We start from the raw sequence: 13,225 nt of genomic DNA, 5'->3' as shown, positions 1-13,225 counted from the left end.
TAAATAATAATAATGAATAAATAAATAAATCTGGTAAGGATGCCTCCTAGGCACCTCCCTAGGGAGGTGTTCCATGCACGTCCATCTGGGAGGAGACCCCGGGGAAGACCCGGGACTAGGTGGAGAGATTATATCTCCACATTGCCTGGGAACGCCTCGGGATCCCCCAGTCAGAGGTGGTCAATGTGGCACAGGAAAGGGAAGTCTGGGGTTCCCTGCTGGAGCTGTTGCCCCCGCTACCCGAGCCTGGAAAACCGGTTGAAGATGAGTGATGAGTTTAAAAATAAAATAATAATAATATAAATAAAAAGATGGCACTGGGAAAAAGCTCAATATGAGAACCTCCTTAACCAGAGGTACAGTATTTGAGAGAGCTAAAAAGGAAAAGAGAAAAGAATTAGACAGCAGTGAGCACGTAGCAACTGAAAGAACAGAAAAGGAATGTGATGAACAAATAATAGGTGCAGAGAGAAGTCGTTATTGTGGGTTTTTAAATGGTTTATAGAGAATTAAAAAATCATTTATAAATGCTTTATAAAGACATTATATATTTTGTTATTAATAATAATTAAGCCATCTATTTATGTTCTTACCAATGAGTAGCTAATAAAAAGGAATGCTTTGTAAATGTTTTGCAAGTAGTTATTTAAGCATTTACCTACACTTTATAAATGATTTACTAATGCTTTATAGCGTGCAGTTAATATAAAGTGTTACTAGCTATTCTAGCAAAACCAAAATAATATTGTTTTTTCCTCTTTCTTTCCCTGTTACTATCTCCAGGTGCCTATCATGTGTTAATGGGAAATTCCCGTGTCACTGGTGTAAATATCGCCACGTGTGCACACAAGATGCCAGCGACTGTTCTTTCCAGGAGGGACGAGTCAACACATCAGAGGTGAGAGCTAGTCATGTGGACACCAACACACACACACACACACACAAATAATAATAACATGGATACACATCATGAATGCAGATGTTTATAGACAAATGAAAAAATTAAGAAATTAACATTCTACAAACTTTGAAATTTGTCACAGCTTGACCTCACAACTGGCCAGTGTATGCTTGATTTTCAATGTGGTCCTACCAGAACTGTAAAACATTGAGATTAAAAATGTAAACTGTTTTTCCTGGATGCATGGTAGGTCATCCAAATATGACACAAAGCTGCATCTCAGCCTATTTCCACGTTCTTTCTGTGTGATATAACAAATCTCATCCATCCATTGAACCCCAGTGGTGGCCAGCACCTTATTTAGATGCATTATGTTTTTTTTTCCTTTGTCACCCATCTCTCTCTCTCTCTCTCTCTCTCTCTCTCTCTCTCTCTCTCTCTCTCTCTCTCTCTCTCTCTCTCTCTCCTGCACACACAAGAAAACACTGTATGATAGTAGCACCATAATGCTGGTGGTGCAGCTGGGACCTATAAACCATTTGAGAGAGAGTGTGTGTGTGTGTGTGTGTATGAGTGCTGCTGTGAGTGGCCCAGCAGCAGCTGTTGCACTCCAAGCAGTAGTGGATTTATTCATTTATAAATAAGCCAGGGTGAATGAGTATGCAAATGAAATTGTGAACTATCATCCTAAATGTTATATGTGTATGAAAACTCTTACCCACCCACAAGCTCAAGATTGACTCCCTTTCACTGGCGTTATGTCTATGTCTAAAACATTTCAAACAGAAAATTACACCACCAGACACAAAAGACTGCATGTAGGTGTGAAGGTTGTTGGGATGGCTGGAATCCACGGAACTCATTTATAAAACATTGCGTAGGATTTATACTAAAAGTATATGAACAAAAGACAAAAATGGGGTACAAAGAAACAAAAATCAGACTTATTAAAGCATTTGTACAATCACCATCAAGCAAAATCATATAAATCACACACTACTTTGTGCCTGTTGATCTACCTCATATCCAGCCTTCTACTCGCCAACATCAATGCAAAACACCTGATTAGTATTCAACCCTCCACAAGAAGCCAGAAATGTGTACTTATCATTACATTTGAGAGGATGAGAAGAAATAAAAATCTACAACAGAATTCAATAATCATACTGATCACAGCAGTGACATGACACAGACAATTAAAGCAATTGCATACCCACAAGCAGAGGTGGGATTAAGTCACCATCAAGTCACTCTCAAGTCATGAATCAGCATGTCCTAAGTCTAGTTTCAAGTCACAATGACAACCAAGTGTTTCACAGGTGACTTGAGACTTGATTTGGGACTTCCAGATTGATGACTTCAGAATGACTTGACAGTGACTAATACCCTCATCACACATAGCCGGAATCATACAGAGTGACGTCGGACTTATGAATTGGCGCATGCTGCAGCCGAGCTGGATAAGACAGCCAGACAATGCCACCTAGTGTTTGGTGAGTACTAGGAACTCAAATATTAAAACACTAAAGAAGTTCTTTTAAAATGAGGCAAGTAGTGCAATCAGCCAAAAGACCAACCCATAAACCATTAATAATAATAATAACTTATCACAAGCTAAAAATATACCAAAATACACTAAGAGAAAAAAGTACAAAGAGTTAATCAGTCCAGTCACGAGGAAGCGGACGGGGAGGAGCTGGCTGTGGAGTCCGGCAGTATAACTCGAGCTGCACCCCTCCAGGACACCTGAAAGACAGGGAGCTCACAGCAGTAAACAGTTCCTTCAACAAACAGCGTTTTCCATAAGCACAGGGCAGAAGTCCTACCAGAGCACTAAATGAAAACTTACACTCAGGGGCAGAGAAACTCTGCCCAGCTGCCATGATGCGCATCGTGCTCTGGTTTCCCAGGCCGTTAATTCTCCCCTTGGAGGTCCTCCAACCGAAGAAGCCAAAGCTGAGACATAAAACTTGAGGCAGTCACTCATTCGCACGGCAGTGCAGGCTAATAACAACAGTCAGGTTTCTCCCATGCCAGAGTACTAAATACTCACTTATGTGCATACTCACTTACGTTATGCCTGCCGTGTTATGCATTGTACTTGGCTCCACACCACCGTTCATCATTGTCGCTGCCACTGCCACCAACATTGCTGCTGCTACTGCTGCTCCAACCCAAGCTTTCCTCCACCGTGCCATCCTCGTCATTCCCTCTGCTTCATTCGAACTCCGGTACTCGCATCCTCTCACAGTTGCCTCATGTAGTTGCTTCTTCGTACATACACTCCCATCCTATAAAGTGCCCCAGTCCACTGACTTCCACCACCACACCTATAGTACTGGCTAAAGCAAACCCGCTCCAGGTGTAACCACTTGGAAGAATTCAACAGGAAGTAAATGCAAATGCCTCAAAACACATCAAAATAAAACCACACACTTCAAAATAAAATATGAAACCAAAATACAAACATGCATAAAAATCATGCTGTAACACGCACACCCAAAAAGACCCTTTTGCCCTATGACAAAATCTCTTCTAACAAAATTTGAAAAGTGAAAATTGAGTGGGTCCATTTATTAATGTAAAATTTCAGGAGGGAAAAAAATTGATTCATACCAGTATAGCAGGCACAAATTTGTTCAGATGATGTTGATAATCAAGTCCTGTCCACCACTGATATATTTACATTTCAGCAGCTGTGCTGCATTGATGACATATGAAATGTGGTTTAATGTAAAATCAGAGTTGTCTTATATATTTAACAGTTGGACAATCCTCTGGAATAATTATGGCTCACTATCACACCTACGAGGGACAATAGGGCAGCACAGTCTCACTTGAACCCTGCATGATTTTGCAGGATTTAACCACTTATGGGGATAGCTGGTCCCATTGCACAATATATACACAGCATAACTTCACGCGGAAAAATGGTGCACTGTTTTTTTTTCGGCTGCAATCACAGAAGCAGTCATGAAAATGTGCAGTTTTTCAGTTCCCAGTGTAGAAGTGAAGACTGGGCAAATGGGAGAGGTCGTGTCGGTAAGTATTAGCCTGCACAGCTAACCAGAGTAGCTGCGTTCTTTCACCTACACAACCGCCTCGACATGTTTGAGCTCCGAGTCATAAACAAACCACAACACGTCCACTTTCCACCGCATCGTCACTTCTTTGCATTCTTTGCAAAAACTCAGAGAAAAATGGCATGTTTCTGTCCCCAAAGTAGAGAAATTACATCATATGTGTCATCTTTTACCCCTTTAGCGCCTGCCCTCAAATGAGACCGTACTGCCCAATTTGATAAGTTTTGAGCCTGACCCAGAAAAAAGTAGGCAAGGTCTTCCATATTTTGCATTCTGAGAAACCAGGTTCAAATTCTTCTCAGTCTCCCCTTGTAACAACCCATTTCTACTCCACGCTGGCCAAAGGCCCAAAGGGGGATATGTTGTGGCGATTTCTGTTCACTTGACTGTCTGTCCGTCCGTCCATCCCAGAACAGTACAAGTGTTATGAAATCAACTCCTCTCACATTTATGGAAGGACTTTTGTACAAGTCCTTGTTATAGGTTGGTAATGTACAAATTATCATATTGTTCGAGTTGTGCCCATTTTGTCAGATTTATGGCCTTTGATTAACAAATCTAGACATGCCAGTTGCATGAGTTAGTGTCTGCATTCTGAAATCAGCTATCACATACCTTGAAATGTAATCAGAATATAGCAAGCACTTGTGCCATAGCAGCATTTGTATTGCTAGTGGGGGATATTGTGCTGTCAGAGCACTGTTGTTTATTTATTGATGACAAAGCAGATGTTTATGTGATGTGTGTTTAGTGGAATTAAATGTACGTGTTATGACTCATTCGCACACAACGTTATAGTAGGTGTAATGCTCCCACTCACATTATAACAGTCTCCACAGTGTCCATATGTATAGGTCACAGTTTTCGTGCATGTGCTAATGTTTTGGGTGTGGTTTGTTTTTATACATCACAATGCATGCAGTAAAATTGTTGTGCATATCATTTAGACCCTGTTTTCTGTATGCATACTTGTTAGAAATTATGCCCCACATCTATGAAATGTCATAATATGGTGCTGTCCCCTCTGTTTGAGGGCACAGACTTTGAAGATGTGCAGTTCCCAGACCATGGCCTTTGACTTAAGTGGAGATGATAATTTCTGAAACTAATTGTTCATATGATGAATGTTTCTAGCCTCTTAGCTTTGGTTTACCTAATATTAAGTCACACTCTCAAGACATTGTTGATCATTGAGTTTGTTTTGAAACATGAACTTGACATGATGAGGTTATGTGACACTTTTTTCCCATGTAGTCATGCCTCTTCACTTTGCTAATATTCATATCTCTCAAAACCATGAGATGATATCATCTCAAAATTAAGAGTTAAAATCATGAGGGACTAAGTCTTACATCCACATTAGAATTTAACTTTCATTATTTTCATGTTCTGGTTTTATACCCCACAAATTTAACCACAAAGGTTTACACTCAGGTGTGTTGCAAATACAATACACATTAGTTAGCTTATCAGTCCTTTATGCAGATTTTTTTTTTTCAGGTTCAGCATTTTGTTTTAATTGGTTGACTAATCTTCACTGTTGGACAACTTGAGAATATGTGGTATCCCCAAAATGTTGCTGAACTGTCTGTATATCTGCATGTATGTCATTTATTCTTGAGCACGTGGAGAGAATAGGTTTTCAGTTTTAAAATAATCTCATTTCCAAAAGTCTGTTGTTTTTTTTTTAAGCAAAGCCTTTCGAATCAAATGATATGTTCAAACACTTTTTTGACAGCATATGAAAAAATACTTAAAAATACACTTCAGTACAATTGTCACAAATCATTTTTTTCTATTTCTGTCTTGCATGCTTCACTTCCAATAATATGAGCATTTTTCAAAATTTATTCAACCTTGATTGGCTTCCTTTGAGGTTTTTATAGAAAATCATCCTTTGTGATCAGTCTCTCAAAGGTAAGGTACCATTAATTTGCATAAACATAGACTTTTTAATTTAAAAGAATGTCGGAATAGAAAAAAAACAAAAACCTTTTTTCTCCACCTGAAACTGTAGTTTAATGGACATCACATGAATGTGATGAAAATAGATGCATATAGTTGTAGTTGGACACTTACATACACTTATCATAGGCATTCATGTCATGGTAATTTGGGGCTTTTAATGATTTCTTTGAACCTTTCTTTTGCCAGGCTGGAATGATTGTACAGCATACATCATTGATGACTTTAAGAAACAAGAATTGGGTGCATGAGTTTGAATTTATTCTGGGTCTTCTCTAATTCAGTGGACCAAAATAATACATACAGTCTCAAATACATACATCCATTCACTTACATCTTTTAATACGTGGTGCTGAAGGTTCTACAATTTTTTTTTTAACTTGAGACGCCTATTCAATTCAATTAATTTTATTTATATAGTGCCAAATCACAATTACACTGCCTCAAGGTGCTTTATATGAGTAACATCTAACAATACCATCTTCCTTGAGCAAGCACATAGACGAAAGTTGTAAGGGCCCCATCACACATCGCAAGAATGTGTAGGAACCAGACCGACACTGCAAAATGACCATAATCTGGATGCAGTCAGGAGGGAAAGAGGTGTGGAGACTGTGGGTGGATCCCGTACAGACTACCTCGTCCACACCTGCATGATCGCATCCAAAGCGTATTTAGACAACAGGTAGATGACACAGACTGCTGTCAGATGGCCAGGCACTGAAGACTGCCTGATCTCCAAATGCCTGGATGGCAAACATGGGATCGTAGTGGGAGGGAGCGCTGTTTCTTCTTTGCACAGTCCCTGCCGGTACCGGACATCAGAGTACAACCAATGTATGGACCGGACTCACGCCATATGTGTCCAAGTCCGCATCGGTGGGGTCACTCACTCGCTCATGCATTCACATTTGTGCTCGTCCTCTCCTTCCCAGCGCTCCCTGCCCTCAGGTGCGTGCGTAGAACAGGTGCTGAAATGATGAAATTGTCGCACTGTGTGTGTGTGTTCATAAAAGCTGAATGAGCTGCTACATGTGTGTGCACGGCACACATGCTCATGTGTGCGCTGTTGTCACACACTGGACACCTTGTGCTGATAAAACTTTGCTGCATGTGTGCACGTGCATGCATGTGCACAGTTGTCACTCACTGGACACATTTTGCTGCTAAAGTGTACTGGCAGTGGGCCAAGCTTTCCCATGTGCACAGTGTTCGTCAGATGCAGCCTTTCCAGCGATCTTTATTTAATTTTTCTGTGATTTTGCTCACTTCAGCAGCACAATGCAACTCTGTACACCACAATGGTTGAAACAAAATGAAATGAATGGGATTTATGTTTGCACTACACAGCAGCCAGGTGAGAGGCTTTTCACCATAGGATCCTGTCCACCCTGTGCTGTGAAACACTCCTGGGGTGTGCTGGAGATGAGATTAATGTTTATTAATTTTGTCATGTCCTGGTGAAACAGTTCCATATCTCACCTCCTACAGAATTTAGATGGTGATCAAGTAATAATATGTACATTACAGTATTCAGCTCCAATCCTCTGATGCATGCAATGACGCATTACTGCGCATGAGACCACAAAGAGGCGCGGCTACCTGTGGTGTCACAGATATGATGGGCACAACATTTCACATTACTTATGCCGCCCATGGGAATTAATGGAAATGTATCTGTTCTTTATGGTCTATTATGGATATTACAGCCTGTTCAGATCTGCAGTGTCATGCGCTGTGCAGTGGCACATAGTGTTTTCATTTTGACTGCACACTGTTCACACCCACTGCAAATGAGGTATGTGTGCCACATTCTTATTATTACATATCAACATTTCCTTTGCGTTCCATCTCAACAGTGCCAAGGTTACTTTGAGGTTACTCCCAACATAGCAGATGACCTTGTTAGCTTTCTCCTTGATTGCTACTTTTTGAAACTGTCTTATATTTTAAAATTTTACTGGAAGACATGCATTATTTCAGAACCTATGATTTGGGTACCAGCTTTGACTGGGGAAGTAACTTGTGATGGACTGGCATATTGTCCAGAGGAAGTTGTAGACTCTCATCTCCTTCAGGCTATGGAATTTAGGGATGAACAATGGCACCAGTGTGCCTCAGGGCCTGTATATTATTTACTTGCTTACTTACTTACTTACTTTCCTTCACACATAACACAAAGTAGAAACTGGCTGAAAAAGAGTGAAAAAAAGAATTTGCAAACCGCAAAAATACCACCTTCTGTCAGGAGCGACATATATGATGAGACTGGCGTGAACGATCCCGCAGCGACAGCTTCGTGCATACTCGTGCGTGTGCATGAACACAGTGCAGGGATGTACATCGCACTCAGACAGCAGCAGCAGCGATTACATGCTGGACATTATTTATGCTGTGCAGAAATCAACAGAAGTGTGAAAGCACAAAATAATGACAGTGCACAGAACAGCATAAGAACAATGAATGTACTTTTTAAATGTGAGACATTCATGTTCCTGGCCAGGATTCTGTTGTCACTTTAAACACACACACACACACACACACACACACACACACACACACACACACACACACACACACACACACACACACACACACACACACACACACACACACAAAACCCCACAATCGTGCTTTTAATATTTAATTCATTTGGGGGGGACAAAAAACACACACTCACATGCCATTTGTGTTGCCGGGGGGGGGGACAGCACACTCATGTTGCCCAGTAACACACTTGTGGGGTACTTAGAAAATATGGGGCTATTCACACAGTGAGCTCCAAAGTGGTCGCCTGCTCTCTATTTTGTGCTGCCCTGTGAGTGGTGTTGGATGTTCGTGGGTGGCACCTGGGATCCATCTGACTCCGGCTGAACGTGGTCGTATGGGCACTTGCACGGCATTCGCCGACTTTCGGCCACTGGTGTGAAGACTGCCTCAATTGCGCCATTTGGCCATGGTTCAAAATAGCCAATGATTTCGTGCAGCTCCTCACCCGCAGCCCGATATGTCCAACCTGCATATGACATGCCGTGCGAAAGCTGCGAACACGATCAGATGACAGTGCGACCTCATCTTGCCCACTGTTCGAATGGGTTTCCAGCACAAGTGGCACACGAATATAGAGTGCATGTGCCGTACCCTAATGGATGTGGTGGCTGCTGTATGAAGCGTTCAAGTGTGGCCTCAATTTTCCACCAGTGCCATTCTGCACCATTCTGTCTCATTTGTGTTACATGTGAAAGGGCCATACGTTTTTTATTTATTTATTTATTTATTTTACCTGGATTACACAAGTCTTTCGATGCACAGCTGGTCTGCTCTGTGTCAGCCTGATCCTGTCAGATCTCAGAAGCTAAGCAGAGCAGGATCTGGTTAGTACTTAGATGGGAGACCTGTTTGGAACACCAGCAGCTGTGTGTGTTTCTCCAGGTAAAACTGGAGTTGCGTCAGGAAGGGCATCCAGCGTGAAACTTTTACCAATTACCAAAGCGGATATGGCTGTATCCGTTGTGGTGACCCTGGACAAAGCCGGGAACAGCCGAATGAACAACACAAGTGTTTCTATGGTTAGATTCAGATTCAGATTCTTTATTACGTCAGCCACGGACATAATAAAATCTTCGGCATTTATTTATTTGTCTGTGTGTCTGACTTTTAGCAAGATTGTGCCAAAACTGCTGCACAGATTTTGATGAAATTTTCACCAAAGATAGATATTAGGACAGTGAAGAATCCATTAAATTTTGAAGGTGATCCGCATTTGGATCCAGATTCTGGATCAAGTTTCATTTTGTATAGGCTTTGAAAGATTGCTGTTAACAGGATTACATCAAAACAACTGCACGGATTCTCACCAAATTTGCAACACAGATATATATTTGGCCATGGACAACTCCATTAAATTTGCAGGTGATCTGGATTTGGATCCAGATTCTGGATCAAGATTTCACTTTATATAGGGCCTAGGCTTTGAAGGATTACATCAAAACTACTTCATGGATTCTCACCAAATTTACACCACAGCTCCACATTATGCCATGAAAAACAAAAATTTTGAAGGTGAGCCAGATCTGGATTTTGTGGAATTGGAAAAATAATGTTGGCAGAGGTTTGCTCTCTAAATGTGCATGCTCTATTATTATTATTATTATTATTATTTTAATCATGGCTGGGCGTGTTTATGTCATCCTTGACACTGAAGAGGATGTATGTGCAGTTGGGTAAAGGGCAGAAATTATATCATCCTGTTTTTCCATCCTCATGTTTTAATTTTTCTCCCCATTGCCAGTTCATAGTCCCTCTTGAAAACAGTTTTGCCTGCCTTCATGGCTTGAAAAAGTTTCTTCCTGCATCATTAAAACAGAGCAAGATCTGCACAACCTGAAAGCTCCCATGCAAAACTCTTTAATGAAGGTGTCAATAAAGATTTTGCATGGGAGCTTTCAGGCTGTGCAGATCATTGTGTTATGTTTGGACGCAGGTTAGAGGAGCGAACCAGCGTCTGACAAGGACCCAGCGCTAAAGAAACAGAGAGCGGTTCCAAAGAACATAACAGATTTATTTCAAGTGCAAATATAAACAAAAAGTGAATTAACAGCCGGCGGGGTGGAGGACGATGCGCTCTTCCTAGCGCCCAAGGGATTGGAGCCCGACCATTTCTGGACCCAGAAATTCCCGCCGGCACCCCCCAGGTGGTTAATCGAATCGGACAGCGCCTGTTTAAGGATGAGAGGCGAGATAAGTCAACACTGTTCACACAAATACTGTTTAGGGTTCACACCATCAGCAAAACACATTCAGGTCTAATTCAGACTCAAATTACAGAAACAGCTCTCACAGCCCGTGGAGGACCATCAATCCGCACGCCACGGCTGTGAAGAGCGACTTTACACAATTATCAGAGTAGCTCAAATATAGCTGCGTACAAAACGCCAAATTACTATTGTTAATTACTCAAAGTCATTCACAGCTTTAGTTACCTCTGAAGTGTGCTGATGGAGCATGTCCCTCACCCATCTCCTTAACAGGCATGGTGCGTCAAACCTGGAGCGATCCTCAGCGTCACAATGTTAGACAAACAATCGTCACACAGCAGCAACACGGTTGAGTCCCCAGCCCCTTACACAGAGCAGTCATGGCTTAAATGTAGTACATCATCTAGGATATCTACTTCAGCTGGAAGTCCTTTGGAACTGCACGTGAACTGCTGATCAGGATATCCACTTCAGCTGGTAGTCCTTTAACTCTGCACGTGAACTGCTCATCAGGTGCATCCACTTCAGCTGGTAGTCCTTTAGCTCTACACGTACTGTGTACCCGTACTGTGTACCCCAGTACCCACATACTGTGAGGGCTTTCCGTACAAGTTGTTGTTCTTTAACTAAGCAACCTTTACACAAAAGGCTATACCAGCACCGCAGAGAGGGCGCAAATGGACCTCAGTCTGCAGTTCATCTCCACCTGAAAGACACTAACCACACGTTTGAGGACAAGGAAGTTAAAATTTTAGCCAGAGAGAAGAAATGGTTTGAGAGAGGTGTCAAGGAAGCATTCTTTGTGAAACAGTTGAAAACCAGCCTTAACCGGGGAGGGGGTCTGAGACACGCTTTGTCCCCTGTTTACAATGGGGTACTCAGGTCAAAGCAGTTTCAGTCTTTTGTTCATGGTAATGAGTCATTCACGTCATCAGGAGAGTCATCAAGGGAGCCATTAGGAGAGGCTTCCGTCCCATCATTAGGAGGGACAGCTGCCCTGTCATTAGGAGGGTGCTAACTACAGCACAATAGGTGCTAATTAGAGCTATTGTTTAGTCATTAACCTATAGCACTCGGCCTCTCGGTAGGAGGGGTCTGGTTAGGTTTAAAAAAACTCCAGCTTTTGTTGGCTTCTGTATTTTCTTCTCTACAAGAGTCAAGACAGAAGTCAGACTACCAGAGCAAGAATTTTAGCTGAGGAAGCTTCTGTGATTTGAAGCGAAACGTCCTCGCATCAAGCAACCCAGTCCGGTCAAAGATTCAAGCTTCTCTACTATGGAAACCACCTGGACAACTGAGAGCCTACACAGAAACATTTTGGATGTGCGTGTTTTTTATTCTCTTCCTGCATCAAGACCGCCGTCACACATAGCAAGAATGTCGAGGAGCCATACCAACATGGCAAATATTGCCATTATTTGACGCAGTCGGCAGAATATATCTGGACTGCCTCGTGTATACCTGCAGGATGCAGCCCAAACATATTTCAGACAACAGTCAGATGACACAGACTGCTGTCAGATGGCACAGACATTGGAGCTGTTACTCACTCACTCACTCACCCACGCAATCAAATCTCCGCTCGTCCTCACATTCACAGCGCTAAGCTGACCTCCCATCAGTGTGTTTCTCACATGACGGAGTGTGCGCATGTACGTGTGTAGAACAGGTGATCAAAGCAGTGTGTGAGTGTGTGGCCAAAATGTTCGCTCATCTGCATGTATATGTGTCCATAAATGCTGTTCCAGCAACTGAAAAATCCCTTTAGGTGTTAGATCAGTATATACTTGCATTGCTAGATTTTATTTGTCCGGCTCGACTCCATAAGCATGGTTTACACATAGACGGTTTTGTCGGCGGGTAGTACGTAGACCGAAGTTCGCGGTAGTTCCGGCTGTTTTCGCGGTGGAAAGGGGCGGAGCATTTCGCCGGCGTTTTGACCGCCGTACTAGCCGCAAATACGCGGATAAAACGCCGCTAAATCTGCCGAATAAAGCGGCGTTTTGACGCCGTAGCATCCGGCACACGTCAGACAACGGGGGTTAATACCCAGTTCTATCCTTTACAATTACAGGTTAAGACGCGTGTGAGAACGGCGGTGTTCTGCTGCCGCCAATAATGCCCTGTGTATCGCTGGATTTATCCAGGCAAATCCTGCATTACTCCAGGAACTTTTGCACCGCCCCAAGAGTATAATAACCTGAAGCAGCAGGAATACATGCCTCTGTCACTGCAGGGGGAGGGAGATCATCAGCCTTTTATTCTCCTTCCTTTTCCCCTCCTCAACGCTTGCTGCTCCGTCTCCACCACAGGGCTATACCCTCTGCTTCTGAACCCAGACCTCTTGGTAAAGTCCTTGCCGGCTGCCAGTTTTCTTTTAGGAGGCATACTGGAGCTTCTCTGCAAAAATATCTGGAGCTGGCCGCGAGTGAGAGGCTTGCATGCAGCGCTAGCATTTTTATATTGACCGCCGCCTATCGGCCGTTTGGAACGCCATTAACCTGGAGGTGCCGTTTAGA

The 13,225-nt window shown here is 42.5% G+C and overlaps 1 protein-coding gene across 1 annotated transcript in view; it reads left to right on the top strand.

Annotated features, from left to right (window-relative positions):
- Positions 1-13,225, top strand: part of LOC117512209 (plexin-A1-like) — a 1,069,160-nt gene that overhangs the window by 667,139 nt on the left and 388,796 nt on the right. Inside the window, 1 exon segment of the mRNA XM_034172199.1 lies at positions 784-898. Within this exon segment, the coding sequence (XP_034028090.1) occupies positions 784-898 (115 nt within the window).

Source organism: Thalassophryne amazonica, chromosome 6 (genome assembly GCF_902500255.1).
Source record: "Thalassophryne amazonica chromosome 6, fThaAma1.1, whole genome shotgun sequence".
In the NCBI taxonomy this organism is placed as follows: Eukaryota; Metazoa; Chordata; class Actinopteri; order Batrachoidiformes; family Batrachoididae; genus Thalassophryne; species Thalassophryne amazonica.
This window is presented reverse-complemented; position numbering and strand designations above follow the sequence as displayed.